General features: G+C 36.8%; 3 protein-coding genes across 3 annotated transcripts; 1 reads left to right on the plus strand and 2 right to left on the minus strand.

Annotated features, from left to right (window-relative positions):
• Positions 1-12,138: 12,138 nt before the first annotated feature.
• On the minus strand, positions 12,139-12,812 carry LOC148180193 (uncharacterized). Its single transcript, XM_088045386.1, has 2 exons — positions 12,523-12,812; positions 12,139-12,470 (listed from the first exon to the last, which is right to left on the minus strand). Exons 1-2 carry the CDS (start codon positions 12,536-12,538, stop codon positions 12,184-12,186), a joined length of 303 nt encoding a protein of 100 aa, XP_087901512.1. The 5' UTR covers positions 12,539-12,812; the 3' UTR covers positions 12,139-12,183.
• Positions 12,813-13,003: 191 nt separating this feature from the next.
• On the plus strand, positions 13,004-14,008 carry LOC148180194 (U11/U12 small nuclear ribonucleoprotein 35 kDa protein-like). The gene is made up of 2 exons (XM_088050235.1): positions 13,004-13,252; positions 13,309-14,008. The coding sequence occupies exons 1-2, from the start codon at positions 13,247-13,249 to the stop codon at positions 13,918-13,920; spliced, it is 618 nt and encodes a 205-aa protein (XP_087906361.1). The 5' UTR covers positions 13,004-13,246; the 3' UTR covers positions 13,921-14,008.
• On the minus strand, positions 13,930-27,738 carry LOC148180195 (uncharacterized). The gene is made up of 8 exons (XM_088050234.1): positions 27,461-27,738; positions 27,351-27,406; positions 26,959-27,112; positions 26,801-26,906; positions 15,125-15,306; positions 15,024-15,060; positions 14,243-14,971; positions 13,930-14,190 (listed from the first exon to the last, which is right to left on the minus strand). The coding sequence occupies exons 1-8, from the start codon at positions 27,536-27,538 to the stop codon at positions 14,081-14,083; spliced, it is 1,452 nt and encodes a 483-aa protein (XP_087906360.1). The 5' UTR covers positions 27,539-27,738; the 3' UTR covers positions 13,930-14,080.
• Positions 27,739-27,940: the final 202 nt, after the last annotated feature.

The following is a 27,940-nucleotide window of genomic DNA, read 5'->3' on the forward strand; positions in this document are numbered from 1 at the left end:
GTTTTTAACTCCATGTTCGTTTACTTTTTCGTGTTTTGTCAAGTTAACTAGTTTCATTATTTCTATTCCGTTTTATTTGTATTTTATTATTTTAATAAACATTTTAATATTGATCCGATTGACTATTTTCAACTTATTCACCTCTCCGAAGATCTTTGTCTTTTTGTTAATTCTTGCGTTTTTGGTTGCACACGCCATAAAAGTGTGCTGGTGGCAGCGACATTGAGCCTAACCGCTCGCAAACCAATCGTCCCCATGGAGATTTAACGTAAAAGTAAGAATCAACAATTTTGGAGAAACACAATACAAACCCAGACTACGAGCTCCAAATGTTCATAACATGAACGAACTTGATATGTGGTTTTCCCGGCGGAAAATATTCACAATATTTTGGAAGCTTGTAATGCCAAGATTGATGAAGGCACAAAAAAAATCAGCAAGAAAGACTTCTACAATGTCATCGGCTTTCTCTATGCTATGAGCACAAATATTTTACACAGTAGAAGAGAGTATTGGTGTACAAAAAATGAAAATACAGTTTTTCCTGCACCATCTTTTGGAAAAAGATTTGGGATGGGGTATCACCGATTCGAATTTATTTTACAAAATTTAGCAATCTCTGTGGAAGACACCAATGCAGCAAATGACAGATGGAAATGTGTTCAAGTGTTAATTGACATGCTTCATCAAAAATGGAACGATGTGATTTCGCCAGGCTATAAAATCTGCGTTGATGAGTCTATGTTTGCTTGGTATGGCCGCGGAAACCATGACCCTGATGGAATGCCATCTGTAATTAAAATTAAGAGAAAACCCAAAGGTGTAGGCTGCGAGGTGAAAACTTTGTCTGACGTCCAAAGTAATATCATGTTACGCTTAGAAATTAATGAGGGCAAAAATATCATGAGTACAAAAAAATGGCAACGTGAATTGGGGGCTGGAACAGCCACGCTATTGCGATTGACAGAGCCCTGGCATGGGTCAGGCAGAATTATCATTGCAGATTCTTGGTTTGCTTCAGTAAAAGCTACCCAACAGTTGTATGAACAAGGGTTATATTTTATAGGCATTGTAAAAACTGCCACCAAACAATTCCCCATGAATGAATTAAAAAGACGATGTCCCGAAGAACGAGGTGGAATAGTAGCTGCTCAGACAACTATAGGAGCTACTAATAGAGATTTGAATATTATTAGCTGCGCTTGGCGCGATAAAAAAATACATACTTTCGTGGGATCATGCGGAACGACGTTACAGGGAGTCCCTGCGAAAAAAAATCGAGTAAATGACCAAGGGAATAAATACACTTACGAAGTCAAGAGAAATAAAATGGTAGAAGAATATTTTGATGGAGCCCCTTCTATTGATACTCACAATCATTTGCGCCAATCGGGATTAGCCTTAGAGGAAGTCTGGCATACACAGAACTGGAGACACAGAATGTTCGGTTCTATATTTGGAATAATAGAAACAAATGCTTATCTTGCTTTTAAATATTTCAATGAACGCAATAAAATAACTCATGCAAACTTTACAAAAAATTTAGCATATCAATTGCTAACACATGATTGGAATGCAGATGAACCTGCGACTCAAAACAACCGCCCTCAGAATCAGCAGCAACAGCAAAGCCAAGGACAGCAACAACAACAGCAACCACATGTTTTGGAAGCATTAAGCGCCAACTCAGAGAAACAAAGAGTTCAAAGAAAATGTGTAGTGTGTTCACGAATTAAAAAAATCCAAAGAAAATCAAGTTATTTTTGCAAGCGATGTAACTATGTTTTGTGTGCCCCAACCACAGGTCGAGATTGCTTTAGTTACCATATTGTCAACACTATACCAAATAAATAGTGAAACCCTTCCTATATAGGCATATTCACTTTATTTGTTGATTTTTCTTAATAAATGTTTTGTGTTGGCATGTATCTCATTTTTTCTCTGATAATTATTTTATGTTTATTATGAGTACCTCATATAAAACCGGGGTTCTACGCCTTTGGAAAATATGCGAGTACTGCCGGAAGCCTAATGCGTCCTGCCAGCAGGACCACGCGGTTTGAAAATAAACGTCCTTCCAGCAGGACAAAGCTGTGATGTCCAACGGTCCTTCCGGAAGAGGTTTCCAGCAGGACAAGTGACTGGACGTTCTATCAATAAGGGCCGATTCGCCACATAGTAGTTGTGACGAATTCATTTCATTTTGAAAACATTGATTGAAAATCACCCTAAAATGACGTTTTCAAAACAGTTTTTGGCCAATGCCTCGTGCTATTAAGCAAACTCAACTCAACTCAACTCATTGTCACGCTAAATCCAAAAACATTTTTTTTTAATTTCTAAATTTTACGCTAACTGAAATATGTTATACTTATTTACTTTGTAAATTATTTATTTTTATAATAAAAATGTCCAAATAAAATTAACACTTACTAAAATATATTATAAAAATTTGTATTACATAACCTTTAATTATTTTGAACTTGATTGATTAAAAATTCCACCAGAAACCAGAAATTATTACGCATAAAATGTAAAAATTTGTTCCAACCGTCGAAACCGTCGTTCAAAAACGTCGTGCACGAACGAGGTTTGTGGGGCCCTTAAAGTTCGTGCACGACGTTTTTGAACGACGGTTCAAACTGTTGGAACGAAGAACGAAGCCGGACGGCGCCACACACCTTCGGTAATTTTTGGTCGGTTTTGAAGTGATATACAGAATCATAGTGTAGTCAGTAGCGGCGCCGTGGCTTCCTAATGTTTTTAAAAAATTCCAGAAAATATCAATTGTTATAATTTCAGAATGCGTTGATTTCTTTTACTTCAGATTAACAAGATTTATTTATTAAATTAAATAAAGAGAAATGTAACCAAATCATAAAAAAATAAATCAATAAATTTCGGAAAATATAAAATGAGCTAGTAGTAGGAGAATCCATTAGTGATTAATCAAAGATCAATTCAAGGTCAATCAAAGATTAATCAAATTAATTAATGGCAAAATTTAATTTATTCGATTAGAAATTAATTAGGGCTTTCTAATTTGATGTCAAATTAATTTATCATTATTCGTTCATTAATTTGTCGTTAAATAAAGTGATGATGAGTCTGATTAAATTTCTAATCAAATTAATTAAAACTTTCCCCGTTGATCACTAATTATTACGTCATTAAGAGATAATTAATAATGGGCCTTTCTTACTACTAAGCTTCCGAAATTAGCGCTTATAAATTAATATTCTAGGTATAAGTATAAATGTAGTAAATCAATTTCCTACCACAGTTGCAATCCGAAGGAAAATATGTGCAAATGATCAAATCTGACTTTCAAATAGTGTTTTCTGATATTAATTTGACGGGTGAGTTAAATGTACGTTTTTCAAAATTAAAGTGGTTAATTTGAATCACAGCTGATGATTTCCAAAATCAAATTAAATAATGAGTACATATTCAATTAATACGCTTAACATTTTCTGAAACGCACTCGGATTATTCCAAATTATGGACGAAAGAGTTAACAAAACGAGTGACTGTTGGCCAGTTAAACTATTATTATAGAAGAGTTGAGATATGCAGCAGCAGAAGACTGTTGAAAGCAAAATAGCACGAACGACACTGAAAAAGCACGACGGTTTTTGCCCACACACCTCGTGTTTACCCGAACCGATGTAACGAAGACGGACGGATTTCAAAGATTTCTGATATTTTGGAACGAAGGTTCAACATGACGGTTTTTGCCCACAGACCTCGGTTTTTCCGACCATTCGTTCCAACCGTCGAAACCGTCGTTAAAAAACGTCGGGCAAGAACGAGGTTTGTGGGGCCCTTTAGACAGGCTAACGTTTTATAGTATCATTAACACCCAAAAATAGGATTTCTGAGAAACTCTAAAAGCTTTTAGGATAATTGGATAATTGGATAATTGTAGTTGGCATAATTTGGAATACTCTAAAACTTTCGATTTGACTAATTATCTTTGATTCTTATTTCTGATTGGTTGGTGTACTGAGAGATAATGATTTTAAAGTAAAAAAGACATTATAAACAATTAATAAATGATTTATAAAAATAATAAACTTAGAAAACAGACACACAACGACATCTCTTTTTCAATAGCTGAACGAAAAAAACACCCCTAAATTAGAGAAGGGGGAGAATTTAACCCCCAAACCAACCCCTAGCAACCAATCGGATTAGGACAAAACAAAAACAACCAATCAAATATAGTTGCTGGTATTACGACCCATAATCATGCAAATGATGGACTATATAAACTCAAGAAATTTGGTAAAATCATCTGAATCTTTTCATCTTTTGAAAATTCAGTTTTCCGTTTGTCGTAAGTGCTTGTACTAGTGCCGGCAAAAATCCTAGCAAGATGCAGACCATTACCAAACAGATCAACACGTTCGAGTTTTGCTATGGGCCGCCGCACCACTCCTCCCGGCCCTATGGGCTCTTCGTGAGAAATGGTGAAAAAGAAAATTGACTTTTTTAATCCAAGTGATAATTACTATTAACATTCTTACTTTACTAACTCTTGTGTCGCACGCCATTGTATGTTTAACATTAAAACCTGGATCTTTGATACAATTGTTTATTGCCATGTTTCTATGTTACGCTACCATTTTTGGACCAACGTTGTATTAGCCTCCGAAGAGAAACTAACATTAATGGCTCCAGGAGGGTTCAATTGTAAGTTAATATTTGGCCCGAACACTCCTGTGAGTTAAGGCCGGTAAAGGAAAATAATTGCTCGGGAAACATTAATTAAGCCCTTCACCGGCTACATATGACGGAAGAAAGAAAATGTTGAAAAAGCCATAATTGCGATATTTGCAAAAATATTTTAATTGAGCCGAGTAGAGCACTGTTTAATCAGTATAAATTATTCACTTGTTTTAAACAAAACGGCGGTCTATCACCTGATCAAGGTCTAATTTTTATTTCGGCCGACACACAGTTGATGAGTGTGGAAGTCATACACAATAATTGTTTCAACATTTTTTTAAAAAGTACTAGTTTAAGTTTTGACATAATAACTTTGATTGACCAAATATACAGGGTCCGGCAACACTTGTGTCCACCCCTAAAATCGTCTTTAATTTTAAAGATAAAATTTTGAAAATTTGTATACGCTTATAGTTGACAAGTTTCTTCCTGATGATGGAAGGTCGTAGGAAAAATAGTGTACACAACTCGTCGGAAAGTGTCTTTCTTGCACTCGTGTAACATCTGCACTCGGCTGGCGCCTCGTGCATCTACATTTACACTCGTGCGAAATTGCTCACTTTCCGCACTTGTTATGTAAATATCTATTTAATTGTTTCATATATAATAAGATATGGACAACGAGTTCTTTTACTCTTCGACGATTATAATATCAATTGTGTTAATTTCCCGTGGGTTGGCTAAAGTTAAAACAAAAGAGAAAACAAAAGCGACGACTTTGGTGTAGACGATGGTTACAACGACGTCACCAAGGAAAAGATGTTTTAACTTTATTAAACAAAGAGCTGTTGGTGAAGATCCGAATTCGTACAAAAATTTTCTTCGCTTAACAAACGATCAATTTGAATATCTGCTGAAGTTCATAGAACCTCATATATCAAAGCAAGATACTTTAATGCTGGATGTATACTTTTTGTATACATTCAGAAAATTGGTCCTCAAAGCACCTGTCTTTATTTCTTGGGTGATAATATTTGGCTGCAATGGTCTTAATGACGCTTGAATTTTTTCAAGTGCTGCTTGCCGAGCATGCAGATTTTCGTACAGCGGCGTCTTTACGGCGTACAAATATGTATGTTTTTCATCTTCTTCAATTAGAAGAGTAACTTGATTTCTAGAGCACGACATTATTATTTGAGCACAACACACGTTAGTTGACTTCAAGCGCAATGACTCAACTTCATGCGCAACTTTGCCGCGCACTTTCTGTACAGAATTCTGGAAGAATTTAAAACATGTTCTAAAAATTTTTCTTCACACAGAATTATGTGCAAAATTGTGTGCAAAGTGTGTATGACACGATGAAGATTTTTGAACATAATTTTTCAAACTAAATTCTGTGCATAATTGTGGACCGTGTCAAACGGCCTTTAGTTAGAATAAACTAAAATTGTACGCAAAATGTATTCATAAACACCTAGTCCTTTAAGAGCTTTCGATATTGTTATCATCGACACAGTTGGACCTTTCTTGAGAAGGAGTTCTGGAAATTGTTATGCAGTTACGATTGAGTGTAGACATGGATACAGAGTATGTAAATGAAACAATGACTGAATTGACAAAATTATTTGAAATTAACCATGCAACGTCAAAGGCTTATATGTAGACCCCAAACAGTTGAAACGGAAGAAAGGAACCGTCGTGTAAGAATGAATATTTACGAATGTATGTGAATTATTTCAGTTATGAATGGGATGAGTGGATTCGTTATTTCACATACTGTTATAATACAACTCCTTCAACAGTTGCCCTTTGGAGTTAGTATTTACAAAGCCGTGTAGTTCCATTATATAATATAGACTCTTACGCAAAAGAAGTGAAATATACGACTTCAAATGGCCTTAGCGAGAGCCAGCAAGTTAAAGTAAAACGGCTGTCGGATTCTATTATAAAAAGTAAACCAACAGATTTAAGATTAGGAAATTTAATTGTAGTTAAGGATGAAGCGCGTAGCAGAAGTTTGACCAGTTATATAAAGGACCCTTTAAAGTGAAAGAAGTGTCGGATTTTAACTGTACGCTGGTAGATAGTAATAATAAAAGTTTTGTAGTACGACTCGCGGGGGCAGTGATTTACTACCTCATTCGCTTTAGAGGGAGAGTTCGTAAAGCAGCGGGCTTGGATTGGCAACTGCTCGGGCACCCAACTGCTAACACGGGTAGAGTTTGGATAGAGCTCCGTTCACCAGAGCGTTCAAAGCAGTCTGACCTGTGGAGATACTTCTGGTAACATGGGACATAAACATGTGCGTTGATCCAGCGTATCCGATTGATCCTGTCCCTTTATGGAAAGGTAGCATTAAGGCCACTGGCTAGGTAGCTACCAGAAAAGGGGATCCTCCGGGTCTCACGACATCACAGTATAGTAACCTCAGTTGACATATACCTAGTAAACATTTTATGGCTCAAGTCAAACCACCCATAGAAATAAAACTGGGTGTTGTAAACTGCAGCCGACAAATTTCTAGGTAGAGAGTTGACCGATGGTTGAATAGGCCCGCACTCATTTCGTGCTCATTTATGGTCTCCAATCGCAAGGATTAGTACTGCCCGGCCCTCTCATAATGTGGCCATAAAATTTACTAGTTATATGTCAACTGAGTTTACTATATAAGAATAGAAAAAGTAAATATTACAACTTATTCTAAGTAAGAATTTAAATAAATTTAATTTGACAATGACCATTTTCAGTGAAAAAATAGAAGTATAATTTTCAGTAAAAAATTAGGAGTAACCATTTTCAGCAAAAGAGGTTGTTTTATATAAGATTGTTAGATGTATTTTATTTAATTATTATTTACCTTATATTTATTTGTATTCATTGTTTGATGATTTATAATTGTAATGGTTTTATACAAGTGTATTAGTTCAAAAATAAACTTTCTTTTTTTAATGTGTACCAAAGAAAATTCATTTCCTTCCATTCGTAATTTCAATATTCAAGATGTAACTTTCAGTGTTCAAATAAACAGTGATTTAAACATTTCCGAAACAGCACATTATTTCCCACCCGACGCTAACTACATGGTTACGTGCACCAATCGCGTAGCCCAAACAAATATGTGTTGCTTTTTGATGAAATTTCGATACAAAAGCATTTAAACTAAAATGCAAAGCTTGACATAATTGAGGGTTTTCAGGTCCAAAGAATTTTGTAATCATGTGCTAACTTTTATGGTTCGAGGATTGTATGATAATTAGAAAATCCCACTCGCCTATTTTGTTTCTAACGGTCCAACACATACGAACAATTTAAAACCAATCTTACTGCAATGCTTGGATCAATTAAAGAATGTAGAGTAAAATGTTAAAGTCTGTGTATGTGATCAAGGAGGTAACAAGGGGGGTTTGTATAACCTTTTAAACGTAACTTCAAAAAATCCATATTTTATTTACAATGATTGCAAAATTTTAGCAATTTTAGATATTCCGCATTTATTTAAAAATGTAAGAAATGTTTTATTGACACGGGATATTATCTGTGACAAAAAAGTAATTTTCTGGAAAGACATTGTAGCTACGTACAATATTTGCAAAAATAAAATATCAAATCCAATCACAAATATAACAGAAAAACATATATTACTCCAAATAATTTTCAGTCAAAAATTTTACACTGCAATGTCCACATGCATTGAAACAAAAGAAATTAATTCTTCAACATGTAATAACATAACACAGCAGAGTTTCTATCAAAAATTAATAATCTATTTGACAATCTTACTTTTACGTTAAAATCTCACAGAAATCCCAGTAAATGTGCCATCGACGATGATAATCCTCAAACCAAAACAAATTTATTACTCAATAGAGTGGATAAAATATTGGGCAGTGCAAAAATATAAACCCTTTTGTTTCAATGGTCTTGTGCAAACAATTAATGTCATTTGAAAGTAATAGGAGTGTTTAATATAATAATATCTTAATATATTAAATTTGCTAATAGTTTAAAGTCCAACAAAGCGGACAGTTACCTCTACCAATTGCTGAGAACGCAATTGAGTAATGAGTTCAATACCCATTACCTTTAGCGAAATACTTCCATATATGGTAATGGTTATTGCAGGTGAATCCGCTGATACAACTCAATTTGTTTGTTATAAATAGTTGCTATAAAATGTATAGTTAGTTAGAGTCATCGTCCTTACAATTAATGTATTGTCAATGCCGAAATGTGTAAAAGAAAGTGTGAATAGAACTTCCCCGTAACTTGACTTCAATTATTTTGGTACCCGAATCCCATCATCACAGGGCGATCCTGCCAACGGAACAAACCTTGGAGTAAGAAGATAGAAACCGGAAAAAAAAATGTGTGGAAGCAGACGTAGCTGTATTTGGCTTTTTTCAATTTTATATTTTTTTCGTAATAGGTGTATGTTAAATCGATTTATCAGTACTGTTTACTATCTTGTTAAGTTAGCTTTAACAGCCACGGCCGTTAAATTCATTTATCAGGCCAAGGACCTGTTAAATAGTGTCAAAAACACCAAATTATGAAATTTTATTGGAAATTAAATTACACAGAAACTTAAATAATTGAACTATTTCTTGCACAATTTCTAATTCTAACTTTTTCCAATAGAAACACTTTGTCTGGAGCTTCCAGTAGAAATTTAGTTACTTGCTCTGCATCCAAAACTGCAGCTTTTTTTGGTTTGTAGCCTTCAGAGTTTCTTTTGAGCAAGGTAAATAATCTTCCATACCTAGACAAAAACACTAAAAATAGTGATGCGTATGTTTTCACTTTGATCCTTGCCCGGAAATATCAAGATTTTCGTTTACTTTCAAACAAATTTTGAGCATCGAGAATTTTGACCACAAACTGTTTGGAGAAAATTTAGTAGACACATTTGAGTAATACGCCAATACAACTTCTTCGTTTGTGCCCTCTACTTTCTTGCTTTTCCGCCATGAGACAAAATCTTCATATTCCTTTTGGTATCTTTGCTGGTAACAAAGCTTGACTCGCTGTTAAAGCTTGTGCAAGAATTTCGTCAGGAATGCTTACCGTAGATCAATTTTTTTGCATTTTTATGCCACAGAAAACTTTTTTGATGAAAATTGGCACGTTGTTTGAAAATAACAAATTCTGTTACCATGAAGTCCGGACGTAATGACTTGATTTAATGAATTTTTATTTACGCTGATTTACGTTGTCAAAAATTTCACTTTTAAAATGTTTTTCTTAGGACACCTATTACGAAAAACGTTGAACAACATTCGGCCGATATTGCATTTAACAGGCGCGGAGATTTTATACGTCGCGGCTGACGCCTTGGCTTTACAAACATCTCCTTGCCCGTTAAATGCTTAATATCGGCCTTATGTCGTTAATAACTATAGTGCCTGCGTTTTCTGCCAATTTTCAATATCTCATGAAACAAATTGTTACTACAATCTTCTTACAACATTTAACAGCGTCAGTGAGCCTGATTCGTTTAGTTATGTTAACATTTCTTGCCATTTTACTCTTGAACAATGACACATTTGACCATTGAAACACTAAACAAAAGGACAAATCACTTTTGTCATACGCAGGAAAGGGCCTAGACACAAAGTAAAAGTATTTCAAACTGTTAATTTGCAAAATTCAACAACGAAAACGGTTCAAAAAAACTTTTCAAAGACAGGCCGTTTTTGTTGTTCACCGTTTCGGCGTTTCAGACGAACGACGACAGATGTCGCACCATTGGCCAATTTTTCCAATAAAAATGATTTATAATGGGGTTGCTTGCGCTTTCAGGAACCCTCATAATCTTTGCGTGCTATAAAAATGATAACATTTGGAAAACTTATAACAACATAAGATAACTCAGATGGACCACGCTCATGATAAGGTTTAAGGGGAAACGCCCTAAACTCGTGAGAAACTTCTAATAATTCTCAGGTTAACCAATTCGGAACCGTCAATTCTCGTAATGTCGTTATTTTAAGAAATTCTTAAAAACAAGGTCTTAAACATTCGATCACCTAATAGACCATAGCTTCGCCATTTTACAACTAAAAATGCGCAGTAAATGTAAGTTGAAAAAGGTACTTACCAAATCTCGTGGAATCTTCTCTTCCTTCCTGTTAGAAACACATCTTCATCATTGTGAACTTGCACTAAATCCACATACACATTTATACAATTCACATGGTTTATCTAAAGCAAATTACGGCGTCACAACACGCGAACCCCACGAAGAGACAAACCAAAAGACCGGGAAAGCATAGCTGAACATAACCCCACATGCTCACAACCACATTGCGCAATTCGGACGTGGCTAAAATGCCAATATCGGCAACACTTACCGGTAAAAACCAAGGTTACTAAAATTAACAGGTTTGCTCGTTACTACTAAGTCTCCACCCCCATTGCTTGCCATTGAAAGGGCAAAGAATTCAGTTGTGATCATGGAAGGATTTGCAGTGATCACTTCAAATCAACAGACTTTGATGAGCAAATGCAAGCAAGACTAATGGGCCCTGAACCGTGTTAAAAAAAAATGGTTAATCACATATAAAATATATCGTTCATAATGAATAAATGATGGTAAATAGTGTGTAACATCTGTAAAGGGATTTAGTATATGACATCAAATATAAAGTCCAGTTCACTACTATCAGTCCACTCCTGTGTAAATTTTCGAAAATTTTTGGGTGTAAATCAGGCTTTCAAATCTTTAGGGAAAAAATTAGGAGAAAATTGAATGTAACGATTTTTGAGGTTAACACGTTGTCAAAGTTGAGTGTATTAATAACTAACTAATTAAACATTTGTTGCAACAGGAAGTTTTTAATAGAGATTTAACAAGTTTTGGGAATGTTGTGCAAGCCGATTAGCTTCTACGCATGCCACAATGGCGTCAAGGTCAAACGCTCTTACTGCCAATTGTTACCGAAAAAAATTGCAATTTAACTTTTTAATGAGTGGACCGATAGTAATGAGCTCTGGTATACTAAGTTGTGATTTGAAACTTAAAAATCAAAAATTTGCACACAAAACCGTAACTGAAACGTCGTTGACGTAAGTAACATTATAAATAATTTTCAAGATAGTTATATTCACTATGAAAACAAAGCGGCAAAATAGTGCATGGCAAGAATTCCATAGCCACCCTTGATGCTAGAAACATTTATAAACACCTTCTACAAATCAGTTGAGCGGAGGTCCCCGTGTGACGACACGTTAACCATAGCATGTGGCTGACAGATTCGTGCGCCTAAGTAATCCTCGATAAGTTTAATATCCTTGCATCTAAACAACTCTTTCCATAAATCAAACACTTTAGATGAGTAAGTACGGTGTAGTAGGCGGAATGAAAACACTAGCGCCAAAGTGTTTGTGGGGAGAATTAAAATTGAATTACGATTAGTATTACTATTATTTTTATTGTAGTTTCACTTAAGATCAAATAACTCAAAAATCGCTGTTGTAATTTTTATTTCTTAGTAGTACGTACACTGCACTTTAACTGATGTTCTTGAATAGTTTTATGTATGTTGGGAACAGCCAATCTTGCAAACGATTAGTTTTCCCCCGGTGTGATCCATTCACAGATAACATTTTCCAGTTTCTTCCTGTTGATTGATTATCGGTTTCGTTATTCATTCTTCTTGGCAATTTTTCGCTAGAACTCTGGTCTATCCATCTATGTATAAGTCCACATCTCAAAACTTTACATTGTCCTTTATTTTGAGCGTTCATCCTTCCATTTTGTGCCTGTTCATCTGGACAAGAGAATCTCTTGTTTATTCCTAGATAATTGAATGTGTTAACTCGGTTTAGGGAATCATTATTTTAGTATACCTTTCTTTCCTGGCATATTATCTTCGATATTTTGTTAATGGAGAACTTGTTCATTCCTGATGAAAACAGTTCAGTTTGTTTATTCTTTATAGCTGATGATGGTACCTGGACCTGATGTACGTAATGTAGAAAATTGATGTCCTCTGGCTTCAATTAGTGTTAAATCAATTCTTGGGCTCGGATTTACAACTGATTTGAACGTTTTGGAGAATGATAATGTGACAACACCACACATTTGTCTGCGCAGTTTGTAAGTTTGTAACAACCATAACGACTCAATGCTCCTAGCAACGAGTTCGGCCAATTAAAATCATTAGAATCATTCACGTGGCATTTGCAGCGACCGCAGCAGTATCTCACAATTGTGGGGGAAAGTTTTAGCAAAGTTTCAAACCTTCCAAATTTAATCCCGGCCCTCTTAGGGGAACTTTCTCATCTAAAGTGTTTGATTAATGACTCTTTCAATGGTATTTAAATGGACCGGCACGGTTTGTTGATCCTCCAGAGTGGGAGGTTGCATACTTTATAGGCGGTACTTTTGACGTTAGATTTGTTTACTAAATCTGCTAACCCTAAATTTGTGTGTTCTAATTAACAACAAAAAAGTTAACTGTGTGGTTCTAAAATTAGGTTATGAGTATTCATTACTTTGCACCGAAACATTCATTGTTTTCGCTTGCTGCAATTTGTTTGTAAACAACCTTTATCTACATAACCTATAATAATGAATGTAAGTTTAAAACTTCCCTTGTTCTTTTTACTAACTCAATTTTCTGAACATTTTAGACCTCACCAGAAAGTTCTTGGTCTCGTTTTGCTAAATACTACGACCCCATCAAAATTGGCTCAATAGATGGAACCGACACAGAACCACATGACAAGGGTATAATTAGAGCCCTCAATTCCGATTACCATCCAAATCGCCACGTCAAAGGCCGTCCAGAATGCACCCTTTTCGTCAGCAGACTTAATTTAAAAACCACCAAGGATACAATCAAAGATGTTTTCTCGAGGTTTGGCCCTTTGCGCAGATTTCGACTAGTCAAGGATATCGTAACTGGAATACCCAAAGGATACGCTTTTATTGAATTTGAAAGCGAAAATGATGCAGAAGAGGCCTACTGCAAAACAAACAAGATGAACGTCGATGGGAATATTATATTTGTTGATTTTGAGTGTGAACGGTTATTAAAAGGATGGAGACCGAGAAGATTAGGCGGAGGATTTGGTGGTAAGAAGGAATCAGGGCAATTGCGATTTGGAGGGAGAGATCGGCCGTTTAAGAAACCCATTAGTTTGGAAGTTAGAGAAAGGAGAGAACGAGAAACCCGCGAAAGAAGTAGGAGTAGGTACACCAGGCACGATGACGGGCATAACTCAAGATCAAGGCAGAGTTGAACACAAGTGTAATTATAAACAAATGTATTTATTACTAGTTATACCTGGATGGACAAATAAACACAAATTGAGTTAAAAATACAAGAAATGGGAATTCGATGAACTTCAAATATATCTTAAAGTGGGTCCATTCGCCTAAAATAACGGAATTTTTGTAGTTTCAGAGATTTATACCAATTTTCTCTGGCTCCCCATCAACAGGACGATGAATGTCAGCCTCTTGCAACTCTTCTTCTTGTTCAAGCCTGTCGATAATAGCTTGTCGTGAATCTAAATAACAAATTAGTTAATTTATTCTACCAGACAACATAAGAAACCTTACAGGGTTCAGCACACAGGACAAACACCTCCCTGTTGTTCAAATGAATGCAATCCTCCCTAAATTTACGAACAATTTCATTGAAACCATCCCAAAAGTTAACAGTCTGTGGGGGTAGCTGAACGACTGTTTTAAACTTCTTATAAATCTCGTCTGCTTTTGTACGAAGTTTCTGCGCATCACTGTTAAAAACCTCCAACTCTTCGCCTGCTAAATTCCATTCTTCCACATTCCCAATGTATTTTCGCAATCTTCGGATCATTTCAACAACATGAGAATGCTTTTTCAACATTATTTCATCCATGTTGATTTCGAGCATGTTATCCAATAACTCTAGGGCTTTCTTAGGGTCCGCCTTGGTTAAACCTAAACAATTTTTTATTTTCGCATCGAGTTCTACCAACGTCGATTCACTTCGTAATCGTTCCACTCTCTTGTATTTGTTGTTAATTAGTTTCATTTCGGCATCTCTACGAATTTCGTTCTCCGTGAGATCAAAGTCTTCTAAAAATGAGTCTGGATGGCTTTCTGGCGTCACTTCACCCGTTACGACAGATTCTTTCAACAGTAAAATTCTTGAAGCGGTGTCATTTTCATATATGGCACATTCGTATTCGTTATCGAAATGAAGTGGCCATGTTTTGTGAAGTCGCAAACCGGCGTATTTCCCTGAGGGCAGCAAAACAGGAAAGACTTGATTTTCAAAATAATGTCTTGGATCCACGGGGCGTGCTGCAATTCGTGATAAAATTAAAAGAAGAAACGTAGAAAACCACATACTTACTATTGTACAGTTCTGGATTTTCTTTCACCACATCAGCCTAAAACAAATACACAATAATCTCCAATATGGTTTATCAAAATTCTGGATGAATTTGTACTTACATAAATGATCCAGTTTTTAAGATTGAGTTCTGAAACGATTCTTGTGTTTGGAAGGAAAGGTAGCTCTTCATCAATAGCTTCATTGTTACTGTTTATGTCCTCAACTCTGTCTTCTTTGTCGGTATCGTTTTCAGGTTTAGCTTCACTGGGTCCATCACCAGTGGTTTCACTCATGTTAGATTCTGAAACAGGAAATTCACAAATTACGTATCGCATATTTACAAATCAACTACAAATCCAATAAAAATTATAATTACTTTATTATTATATTATTATATTTTGAAAAATGTAGGTACACTGTTAATTTTAACGCTATAAAATGGAAAATGAAGGCAAAAGTGCAGTTCAATAGGAAAAGATAAGAAAATAAACAAACTGTAAATAAAAGCATGGACACATGGAATATAAGAAATATAAACGTCAAAGAACAAGAAACAACAGAAGTTTATTCTTCTAAACATTTCCAAAACTCAACTCTTCATGTAAATCTTGCAGGTCCTTATGACACATAAAATACTGCCTTTTTGTCAACAGTGGCTTCTTTTTATTATTCAATCATAATCATGTCAGAAATAGATTGCTGTAACTTTGTATCCCATTATGGCAAGACGCCAGACATGTCATTTTGAAAAAATCGTTTAATAAAAAAAAAATTCTACACGAATTAAAACCAAAATTAACTAAAATTTCACTTTTAGGATTTTTTTGAGCGCGATTGTAATTTTTAACATCGTCGGCTTAGGTCGTTAAGTCCGTTTTGAATTTTGTTAACCGCGGCCAAGAAATCTTAATTTTTTACATATTTGTTGTCAAATCTGAGTTTTGAAAATTTGGGGAATGAAAATAGAATGTTTGTTAATTCTGAAATAATAACACATAAATCAAAAATCACGAAATACCTTTTTGTTTTCCTTTTATAAAATTTAAAACGCATTTGTCCAAAAATGGACGTAGCAGGTTACACATTGACCCGACGTTATAAATACAGTATTAAATACAGTAAACCTCGATTATCCGTGCTTCTCGGAGTTGTTAAACAAACATACGTTTTAATGGAACAAAATTATTTGGAACGTTTTTTTAATTCAAAAAACAAAATTTAAATATCAACGTCTTAACAATAACAATTTTAAATATTGAAAGAAATTGAAACAATCACCTCTTATCAAACAAACTACATAAAAGTAACTATTTTGTAGTAAAAAAAATCTGGTACTTTTATTTATTTCTATTTTTTGTTCTCAAAATTTTCGCTGCCACTTAAATTCTCAGTTTTCTTGCAAAAGAATTTATTTCAAGCATTTTTGTTAATGTTTGCAAACACTACTTACTATTCAAAGACAAAAAATTTAACTCATAATTTTGTTTTAACTTTAAACTACACCAACGTTACTCGCGAAATTCCTTTTAAGTTTTCTAACATTGGAAGCAAAAGTACGAAGTAAGATTTGTGTCTTTTTTGTACGGATAATCGAGGTTCTACTGTACAGTATGTCCCCGGATTGAGGTTCACAAGAGGGAAAAAAAGTTTAGTTTCCATTTTCCAAAAAACTGACAAAGGAATAACATTTTTTGCATATTTCAAAACATATAAATCTGCAATTGAAATTTCAAAATTAGATTCTACTCTTAAAATTAATTTTTTTATTATTTTTATTTATTAAATTTTGTAATCGTATTTAAATAATAGCAGGGTGTGGATTCACAATATTGTTACGAGAAGATTCTGGAAGCTTCGAGCGCCAGCGCTGGAACGTTCCGCTCTGCTCTAGAGCGAGCGATTCGTGGAATAATTCTTATTCATACGCGGAACTCCCGAATATTCTCGCAGCGCTCCAGCATTAGGCTAGTGGTAGGGGAATATCTGTATATAGGGGAGTAGTGATAGGATTGTAGATAGTCTAGTATTTGGAAATCCTGAAAAGTGTTGTAATTGTGAAGTACGAGAGTGTTCATAGTGCACAATAAAATTGTTATTGTTACAAGCGAGACTTTTGATTTTTCGGCCAACGTGACAACTGGTGTCAGAAAGTGGGATCCCGTCCAGCATTGTGATCGAGAAAATTCTGGAATTTTCGATCGGAAAATTCGTGACATTACCGGACTGTGACATTGTTACTTGATTGTGGACAATTTTTATGCCTGTTCAAACCAGACAGCAAGCCGCAGAAATGGAGGCGCTGCAAGAATTGATGGCTTCGATGATGGCGAAAATGGACACACAACAAAAATTGATTACGAATTTAGAAGAAAAAAGACAAAGAGAAAAACTGGAAGAAGAAGAACGAAGACAAAATGAAAAACATGAAACAGAAGAAAGAAGACAAAGAGAGAAACTAGAAGAGGAAGAAAGAAGACAAAGAGAGAAACTAGAAGAGGAAGAAAGAAGACAAAGAGAAAAACTAGAAGAGGAAGAAAGAAGACAAAGAGAGAATGCAGAAATCTTGAACCAGCTTAAAGATATGGAACAAAACATGAACGTAACTATTATGGTTAAAGTCGACGAAATTCAAAAAGAGGTAACAGAGCGGTTAGGAGGCGTTGAGGGAGAACTACAAGGCGTCAAAGAGGAAGTGAAAGATTTGGAGCGATTCAAACAGCAGGTGGAAGACGAGTTACTGCGCTTAAGGCGTCAAGTTCCAAATAGGACCGGCCTGACCACAACGAAAGAAATGAAACCCCCGACTTACGATGGGTCGACTTCACTGGATAATTACAAGCTGCAATTCGAAGTGGCGGCCAAACAAAATGGATGGTCGGAAGAAGAAAAATCCTCATTTCTGATAGTTTCCTTGAGAGGGGCGGCTCTGGACTTGCTAGAGACAATTCCAGGTCGAGACAAAGAGCGGTACGACCAGCTGATGGCAGCGTTAGAGGCCAGATTTGGAAACCAACACCTGCAGCAAGTATACGTCTCAGAGCTCAAGACGCGGCGGCAGAGAACTGGAGAGTCTCTGCAGGAATTTGAGGCAAGCGTCAAGCGCCTTGTTTTGCTCGCCTACCCTTCGGCTCCGGCGAATTTTGTGGAACAACTAGCTGTGGATACGTTCCTGCAAGGGATTCGAGATCCAGAAATACAAAGAACGGTCCGACTGGGCAGCTATCACTCCGCAAAAGAAGCTCTGGTGCGCGCTCTAGAGGTGGAAGCCGTTTTCAAGAGCTCTGTGAACGTCCCCGATTACCGACGAATTCGAGGTGTGGGTATTGACGAAGAAGAGGCAACACCTACCGCTTTCGTCACGAAAGCCGAGCTAAACGACATCCTCAAGGAAAACAGGGAGCTACGGATGGCACTGAAGCAGCGAACTAGCCAGACCTGCTATCGTTGCGGAAAACCAGGCCATTTTAAACGTGACTGTAGGGTTGTTCTTAGGAACGACCAGAACGGTCCCCAGTCACGTCCTCAGCAGTCGGAAAACTAAAGCCCAGCAGTGTCAAGGGGCACACACTGGCTGGGGAGAGCACAAGCCCCAAAGTTATTTCCGTTATGCGTTTGAAGAGGAATTTTGAGAGTTTGATAATTGAAGGAAGTGTGAATGGGAGAAAAGTGAAGATGACGGTCGACACCGGAGCCATGGTTTCCCTTGTGAGAAAGGACATGTTGGACAACAGGACATCTCTGGAAACAACGAGTGCTATTTTAAAAACAGTCACGGGAGATGTCGCCACAGTAAGTGCCGAGGCAGAGGTCACGGTCCAGTTGGGAGGTATGAAGTTTCGGCATCGGGTGCTGGTGGCAGGAATTGAGGATGAGATGATCCTGGGAATGGATGTTATTGGACGACATGGGATTTCCTTTAATCACAACGAGAAGATCCTCAAGATTGGAACCGAAAGCTTTGTGTTATCGACCCCAGAAGTAAAAGAAGATGGAGTGAAAGCGTTCGCCTGTGAAAATACTTGTGTGGATGGGAACAGCGAGAAAGTGATAAGTGTGCGTTTAGGAAGTAACTTTGGGAGCTGCGTTGGAATGATTGAACCAACTAGAGACATGACAAAACCAATTCTTGTTGGAAAGACACTAGTAAAAGTGACGAAAGAAATACCTGTGCGGGTGGCGAATATCAACCCTACTCCAGTCACGATCAAGAAGGGCGAACTAGTTGCTGTGTGTGTTCCGATCTCCAGAATAAGTGACGCACAGCCATCAAAGAAAAACGTGAAGACCGTGAAAAAGTTAAAGCTGGAGGTAGACACGAGTGACCTTTCTGAAGAAGAGGCTCTTAAAGCGCAGGCTTTCATCAAGAAGAATAAGGACGTGTTCGCCGTTGAGAATGAACCATTAGGAAGAACGAACATCGTTCAACACAGAATCAATACGGGCGACCATCAACCCATCAGACAGGCACCGAGAAGGTTACCGTGGGCGAAGCAAGAGCAGGCCGAACAGTTGGTAAAATCCATGCAAGAAGAAGGGATTATTGAAGAATCCAACAGTCCTTGGTCTTCGCCGGTTGTGCTCGTAACCAAGAAAGACGGTAGTACAAGATTCTGTGTGGATTACCGAAAACTCAACGATGTTACCAAGAAAGACAGTTTTCCATTACCCCGGATTGACGACACTCTCACAACTCTGTCAGGGTCGACGTGGTTCTCAACCTTAGACCTGAAGAGTGGATATTGGCAAGTGGGACTTCATCCCGAAGACAAGGAAAAGACAGCGTTCTCCACGGGAAGTGGCCTGTACCACTTTACGGTTATGCCTTTTGGGCTTTGCAACGCACCCGCTACATTCGAAAGACTAATGGAATGTGTGTTGCGAGGATTGACGTGGACAACTTGTCTGGTTTATTTAGACGACGTTATGGTCATGGGTAAAAACTTCGATGAACACCTGAAGAACCTTCAAGAAGTGGTAGACCGGTTTAGGGGTGCCAATTTAAAACTTAATCCGAAAAAGTGCCATCTATTTCGGAAGAAAGTGGAGTTTCTGGGGCATACGGTGTCATCTGAAGGAATCAAGACCTGCGAAGATAAGATTCAGGCGATTAAGGAATGGCCCAGACCCAAGGACAAGCACGATGTGAGAAGTTTTATTGGACTTTGCACGTATTATCGGCGGTTTGTAGAAGGTTTCGCCAACATTGCTGCACCTCTGCACAAACTAACGGAAGCAAAGGCATCATTCAACTGGACATCAGACTGCGAAAGCAGTTTCAAGCGGCTGAAGTTAGCTTTGTGCACTAGCCCGATTTTGAGCTACCCCAGGACTCATGGAAAGTTCGTCTTGGACACAGATGCCAGTAACATCGGCATTGGAGCGGTGTTATCGCAGGTGCAGGATGGAGAAGAGAGAGTGATCGAGTATTACAGCAAAGTGTTGAGCAAGCAAGAGAGAAATTACTGCGCTACAAGAAAGGAATTGCTGGCCGTTGTAAAATCCGTAGAGCATTTCCACAAATACTTGTTTGGCCACGAGTTCTTGATAAGGACTGATCATGCTGCCCTCACGTGGTTACTACAGATGAAAGACGCCGAAGGACAAGTGGCTAGGTGGATTGAGCGGCTGCAGCAATACCACTTCAAAATCAAACATCGACCAGGAAAGCAACACAATAACGCTGACGCTCTCTCTAGAAGACCTTGCAAGGATTGCAAGCAGTGCGCGAAGATTGAAGGGCCATTGCCGATAAACAGGATGGTTATCGGTTGTGATGATGACTGGACTACGGAGAATCTTCGGAAGGATCAACAGGCGGACCAGGAAATTGGGCCACTGCTGGAGTGGAAGGAAGCGGATAATGGAAGGCCGCGTTGGGAAGATGTCTCGGAAAAGAGTCCAGGGTTGAAGGCGATGTGGGCGCAGTGGGACTCACTGCGAGTAGAAAATGGGGTACTGAAAAGGGCTTGGGAAAGCGCAGACGGGAAGAAAGTAACCTCCCAGTTACTAGTGCCCAAGAATAGAGTTCCCCAAGTACTCAAGGAGGTCCATGACGGAACATCAGGCGCTCACTTCGGAGTGAACAAAACCTTAAGTAAGATTAGGCAGCGGTATTACTGGGTTGGCTGCCGGGAAGATGTCGAACGATGGTGTAGGAGATGTTCAGTTTGTGGGGCGAGCAAGGGACCTCGAACGCGAACTAAAGGAGGCATGAAACAATACAACGTGGGAGCCCCGTTCGAGAGAATCGCTCTAGATGTGGCCGGGCCATTTCCAAAAACTGATGACGGCAACAAGTACATCTTGGTTGTGCAGGATTATTTCAGTAAATGGCCGGAAGCGTATGCCCTTCCCAACCAAGAAGCCACTACAGTAGCTCGAGTCCTAGTGGATAATTTCTTCAGCAGGTTTGGAGTTCCACTCGAAATGCATTCCGATCAAGGAAGGAATTTTGAGTCTGGCGTTTTTCAAGAGATGTGTAAGCTGCTGGGAATTAGGAAGACTCGAACCACACCCTTGCACCCGCAATCCGACGGCATGGTCGAGAGATTCAATCAGACGATGGAGGAACATCTGTCCAAGGTAGTGGAAGAGCACCAGAGGGATTGGGATCGTCGACTGCCCTTGTTTATGATGGCCTACAGAGCTGCCATTCATGAAACCACGGGAGAAACACCAGCGAAGATTGTGTTTGGAAGAGAGCTGCGTCTCCCTTGTGATCTTCTGCTTGGTTCGCCTGGGGCGGAGCGAAGGGAAGTACCGGAATTCGTCGACAACCTGAGGGAGACCCTACTGGATACACACCACCTTGTGAGGCAGAGGATCAAAATGGCTAGTGACAGAATGCGGTCCCGATATAATGTGACGGCTAATCATGAAGGATTCAACGAAGGAGACTTGGTGTGGTTATTCAACCCTCGACGAAAGAAGGGCCTATCTCCGAAGTTGACACCTACATGGGAGGGACCGTATAAGGTGATCAAGCGGATCAACGACGTGGTGTATCGGATCCAACGCAGCGCCCGTTCAAAGATGAAAGTGGTTCATCTAAATAGACTTTGTAAATATCACGGAGAATCAGGTGTTTGGTCTGATCGGGACGATCAGAACTAAGAGGGGGGCAGTGTTACGAGAAGATTCTGGAAGCTTCGAGCGCCAGCGCTGGAACGTTCCGCTCTGCTCTAGAGCGAGCGATTCGTGGAATAATTCTTATTCATACGCGGAACTCCCGAATATTCTCGCAGCGCTCCAGCATTAGGCTAGTGGTAGGGGAATATCTGTATATAGGGGAGTAGTGATAGGATTGTAGATAGTCTAGTATTTGGAAATCCTGAAAAGTGTTGTAATTGTGAAGTACGAGAGTGTTCATAGTGCACAATAAAATTGTTATTGTTACAAGCGAGACTTTTGATTTTTCGGCCAACGTGACAATATCAAATAATGCGTTAAAGATTAAAGAAAAATTTACCCAATAATGTGTAAGCATTAAAAAATTGGAAAAAAATGCAATTGCATCCTTAACAATAATTGAGAAAATTCGAAAGAGTTTTAAAGAATTACGAGTTAGAATTGAACTATGTGCTAAAACAGGTAATGAGTCAATCAAATAGTTGAAATTGGTTTAAGTTGAGGAACAAATTTCATTCCTGTGACATTTTTTGCAAAATTAAAAATAAAAAAGTTCTTCGTTATTCTTTGTTTTTTCCGATTTTAAGAACACAGCTTGATAATATTAAAGTTTTAATTAAAGATTTATTTATTTTAAATTAAGCAAAAAATATTATTTCTTTGTCATTTTTTTGTAAAATGAAAAATAACGTTTTTTTTCCCTCTTGTGAACTCAATCCGGGGACATACTGTATACCTAGCCTAACAAAGAAAATTTATAGTATAATTTTTACATTTTCATTTAGTCCAATTTACACTATGAAAATATGAGGGCATTAGCTTTTTTATCATTACGATAGTACACTGGATTTTAATACATTTGCGTACACCAATTTTTTGCTAGATTGAGTTTGTCTTCATCTTGACATCTTTAGATTCAAAAATTAATCATTAACTGTCAGATTGATATAACCTTATTCTAGAAAACCCACAGTCACATAGTTAAAAAATCATAAAATGCTGTTACAGTCCGTTTTTTTTAAAGAACCACCAAGAACGCAATCTTCCCCTAAAAATTAAAACGTTTCTTTTACAGCTTGTTAGGCTGCAAACCAAAGGATTAAACAGTAAATTAGGCAACTAACCTATTTGATTTTATCACCCCAAGTGGTGGGAGAGTGCGGGTTGGTGGATTAAAAAAAATGGACTTTACTTGATATTTAAAGTGTACACGAATTTATTTAAAGCCAATGTACACTATGAAAAAAGTTACAAAAAGATTGATTAAAAGTTGTCATAAATATACGCCCAGGAACAAAGTATTTTAACCTATCGCAAAATCTGTAATTATTTATTTTATTTTTTTAGGCTCTAAAAAAGTCTAATTATACGTCATTTTTCCGGCATCAAATTTACCGATTACAAGGGCAATTTTAGAAAACGGCAGCATTTGAACGAGATAAGTTAGAAACGTGTAATGGTTACATGTCAATTTTAAATTAATAGATGGCTCTACCAACAAATGACAAGTTTTTTAGTAATCCCAAAATACAAGGTGTTTATAAATGTTTCTAGTATCAATGGTGGCTATGGAATTCCTGTCGTTCACTATTTTGCCGCTTTGTTTTCATAGTGAATATAACTATCTTGAAAATTATTTGTAATGTTATTTACGTCAGTGACGTTTCAGTTACAGTTGTGTCCAAGTTTTTGATTTTTAGGTTTGAAACCACAATTAGAACAGTTTTTTTCTCAAAACTTACTTTGCTTCATGTTTGAGGTTAACTGCAAATGTCAGTTGAAAAATCGAAACCCACATTTGTAATGAGCGGCAAATTTCTTTGACATTTCATTGCCACCCTTGATGTTAGAAACATTTATAAACACCTTGTATAATGATAAAAAACAAAGTTATACAGATTTATTACTGACGCTCCTAAAAGTGGGTATAATTTGAAGATTATGACAATTTGACCTTCCGCAGGAATTGCAGATTTTTAAAAATCAGCGTTGTGTAACTTTCTCCAATACAAAGCCGCATTTTAAATTTGGCGCCTACAAAAAATTCTGTGCAGGAAAAATAGCCTTTAAATTTATTCATACGAAGTTTGAATTTTGCAAAAATCTAAGTGATCTTTTGAGCGAATAAACCGAATCTGTGGCGCCAAAAAAAATTATGCGGCAAATGAGTTTATAGTTTTTCACACTTACGAATCAACTACAAATAAATAAACAAATAATAACTCGTCGGTTAAGAGTGTTAGGGGTCAATTTCAAGTCGTTTGCGACGTCGCTATTTAATAATAACTTGAAATTGACCCCTTATTAAGCTGCTAACTGCTGACGCAAATTTTACAGTGGGTAATAAATTATTTATTTAATCAGTGGGATAAAGGCATTATTAAAATACGAATGCGACAAAAAGAAACTAAGACATTTAGAAAAATTTTAAAATCATCAGTTTATAGTAAATTAAAAACCATTTAATTTGTTTTTTAAATTTTTGAAATCGGTTCATAAATAAAAATTCTACAACGCCTGCCGTTTTAAAAAAATCACCCTGTATAACTTAAAAAACAAAAATTGTAAATAAAACACTTGTGTTTTTCCGAATTTTACTGTGAGTTGACCGTTTTGGATTCGTTTAATTGCTCGTAAGTTTAAAAACCAAGCAAGTGAAACTAATAAATATGTTTGAATAAAAACGAAAAGACGACATTATCAACATCTCAAATTTCGAAGATTCTTTTTGTTTCATGTGCAACGATCGGCAATGATTGACATCTCAACGTAAGGGTTTTAATTTGAAAATCGAAATGAGCCAAGTCATAATATAAACATTACTTGCACCCAGTGCATCTTCTTATCAAAAGGCGGAAATAGACTTGCGAGAAATTTCGCCTGAGTTTCTGTCGGACAGTGCTGTTCCTAATGTAACTACCGCTGCAAGTTGACCCTCTGGAACTCACAGAAATTCTCGCGCGAGAGATTTTCTGTCCAGTGTATACAAACATTTTTGATCTTGCTCAAGTTCTTTCAAATAAGGGGTCTGTGAGAAATTGCAAAAGCCAGAAGTCACCAGATTCTCGCGAGAGAAACTTGCAGTATTTATTCCAAACAGTGTAAACACATAAGCAAGAACTCGCGCTAGAAGTGTCGCAAGATTCTCTCTAATCTATTCCAGGCTTAAAGTGTTAAAAACTGGCACGATTAGATTAAGTTCAACTACAACCCGTTTGCTGTTACATTGGAGGTTTCATTATACCCAACCTAAAGTCACAATATTAAGACAGGAAAAGCTCTTCATGTAACGAACAACATTGACGATTAGTCTCTAAATTTGTGCAAAATTAAAAATAATTTCTGGTTTCTGACAGGTTGACGTGTTTGTGAATATTTCAGATATTAACAGCAAACCCAACAAAAGTAAAAATGTAACTAGGTGATATAGTAAATCCAGCGAGTAAATAGGATGATTTGAATTGTATGGCATGAAACATGGCAACTTGAAATACTCTAGAATTTTCCGTCTTTTTGGGGATATTAATCTCGATTTAAGTTGGTTATGCAACTACGCCTTCCCGCCTTTTTTAGAAATTTGTCAATGATTTGACATTCACTGACATTCGTCATTCTTGACCACTTGAAGATCCACTGTTTGCACTGTGTTCCTTGAGTTTTGTTGGTAAAATAGTGTCTAATTACTAGTTTTTCGCTTTTTCTCTTGTACAAATTGTTTTTTGCAAGTTTCATGATGAGTAGATTCAAGATTTGTTGGTCAACTTCACCGAAGTTTCCTAATTAGAATGTTGATAATGAAAGATTTGTTACAACTGGACTGCTAGTTTTGTGTGCCTCTCAATTTCCTGGTAGAAAAGGACTTACCTGGCACACAGCTTTAAAGTGTGTAAAAAATGAGGGTTTTTGAGGTTTTCCTACGATAGCAAATTAATGACAAAACACCGAATTAGTCAGTTTGTTGATTCCCTTTCTATAATCAAGTAATAGGAACCATTTTTATAGCAGTAAATTTAGTAAAAATAATGAATTTTAAAATTAGTATCAAGACAACTATTTTAAATTTGGCGGTTGTTGGTACTAGTTTTTATCGCGCAGATTTGGTTAGAAAACTGTCATCTATTTATTCGTTGGACAGACTATACAGTCCTATTACACAATTTCGTGTACAGTCCCAAAATTTGGGCATGTGTTAAAGTTTGGACCACAGATTCAGTTGAAATATGGTGTATGCTCGGTTACGCGAATGGGAAAAAAATTCAGAACGAGATGAATGAGAAAGTAGTGCTAGCTTATTTCGAGAATCTGTCCAAACGCTACAAGCCTTCAAGTCTTTGGGCGTATGCAAACATGTTGTTGTTAATGTATACAATAAGAAATGTAAATAGTTCTAAATAATTATTTTTTTTTTAATAAAAGTTTTCATGGTAATTTGTCTAAAAAGTCCAAACATTCTTATCCACTGCGTGTGGTAATAAAGCTCTTATCCCACTAAAAATGAGTGGGATAAGTGACAATTACCTTACAGTCGCAGATAAATTATTTTATATCAATTCAAAAGTATAAATCAAAAGTTCAAATATTATAAAAATTAACAGTTCGGCACTTGCGCAAAATTTAACAGTAGACGCTCTTAGCAATAGATCTTGTATGTAAACAAACACACTCACCTCCATCACTTTCTGAATTTCTTGCATTGCTGCTCTTTTTAGAAGGTACTGAATCTGATGATTTTTCGGAATTACTCCGTTTTCTTTTAGGAGCAGGAACATTTTCCTACAAAAAGAATTTTAGCAAAAAGGTTTGCCACCAATGATTGGATCTTTACATCTGTATGGGAGTCATCACCATCAGTTCCATCAGCTGCAACAGCTTTTTCTATTTCTTCAATAGCATCTTTGAATTCCTTTTTCTTAGAACCTTTAATCATCTGCTCCTTGCTTTTAAGGTAATAGAATATATCTTCTGGTTTTATGTTGCCACTAAAATGCAAGCACGTTAGAAATTAATAATAAATAAGTATATTATATCAAATTATTGTATGAAACCATCGCACAAGTTTCTCAAACTTGGTAAAAACTTGTCGGCAGATTTCACGGTATCATTATTAGAGACTCTTATTCTACGGCTTTCAGCAAATTTGAAGCAGAGACTGACACTTCAAAATTGTTGCTACAGCCGCTTTAAACTTGAGGTTATAACATTGCTCGGTTTACTTACGTTTCACCTGTCCCATAAAACTGTACATTGAACTTTTTTCCGCTCTTTCCTAGAATCTGAAAGTATCGTCAATGAATTAACTAAAAAACTCAACATTTTTAAGAACTTACGACTGCCGGCCATGCTGGATATCCCTTGATCTTCGCAAAAACTTTGTCCCCTTCTTTGAATACACGACTTCTCTTCATTTTGAAGCTTTCAAGTAAACAGAATTATTAGAGGAACAAATACATGCATTAAACACTTTTCACAACACAAAGTGGCGTCAATATGTGTAAATCCGACGACGTCAACAAATTGTATACAAATTCAATGTCTGTTTTGTTATGGCGGAATGTCGAATATGTTGGAGCATGCGTTGCGAGGTTGACAGATCCCGCCAATATTTGAAAAATAGCACGTTTTAGTCAAGGGTCCCAAATATCAAAAGAAAGATACGTGGTTGTATTTAACCTTCTATAATTTGACAGTCTCATTTTTAGAAGTATCATTAATATTCGTGATAACAATAATTAGTCTATGTAATTTGCATATAAAGTCCGTTTTTTAATTAAAAAACCACCAACACCGCACTCTCCCACCACTTTACA

This window comes from Gnatocerus cornutus, chromosome 1 (assembly GCF_029298725.1).
Source record: "Gnatocerus cornutus isolate USDA-ARS CGAHR chromosome 1, icGnaCorn1.1, whole genome shotgun sequence".
In the NCBI taxonomy this organism is placed as follows: domain Eukaryota; kingdom Metazoa; phylum Arthropoda; class Insecta; order Coleoptera; family Tenebrionidae; genus Gnatocerus; species Gnatocerus cornutus.

Coding starts and splice junctions, on each gene's coding strand:
- LOC148180195 (XM_088050234.1), bottom strand. CDS start 27,538: ATGAAGAGAAGTCGTGTATTCAAAGAAGGGGACAAAGTTTTTGCGAAG. Junction 27,113..27,350: donor TTTTATGGGACAGGTGAAAC/GTAAGTAAACCG, acceptor CTTGCATTTTAG/TGGCAACATAAAACCAGAAG. Junction 15,307..26,800: donor AAATTCAGAAAGTGATGGAG/GTGAGTGTGTTT, acceptor TTCCTGTTTCAG/AATCTAACATGAGTGAAACC.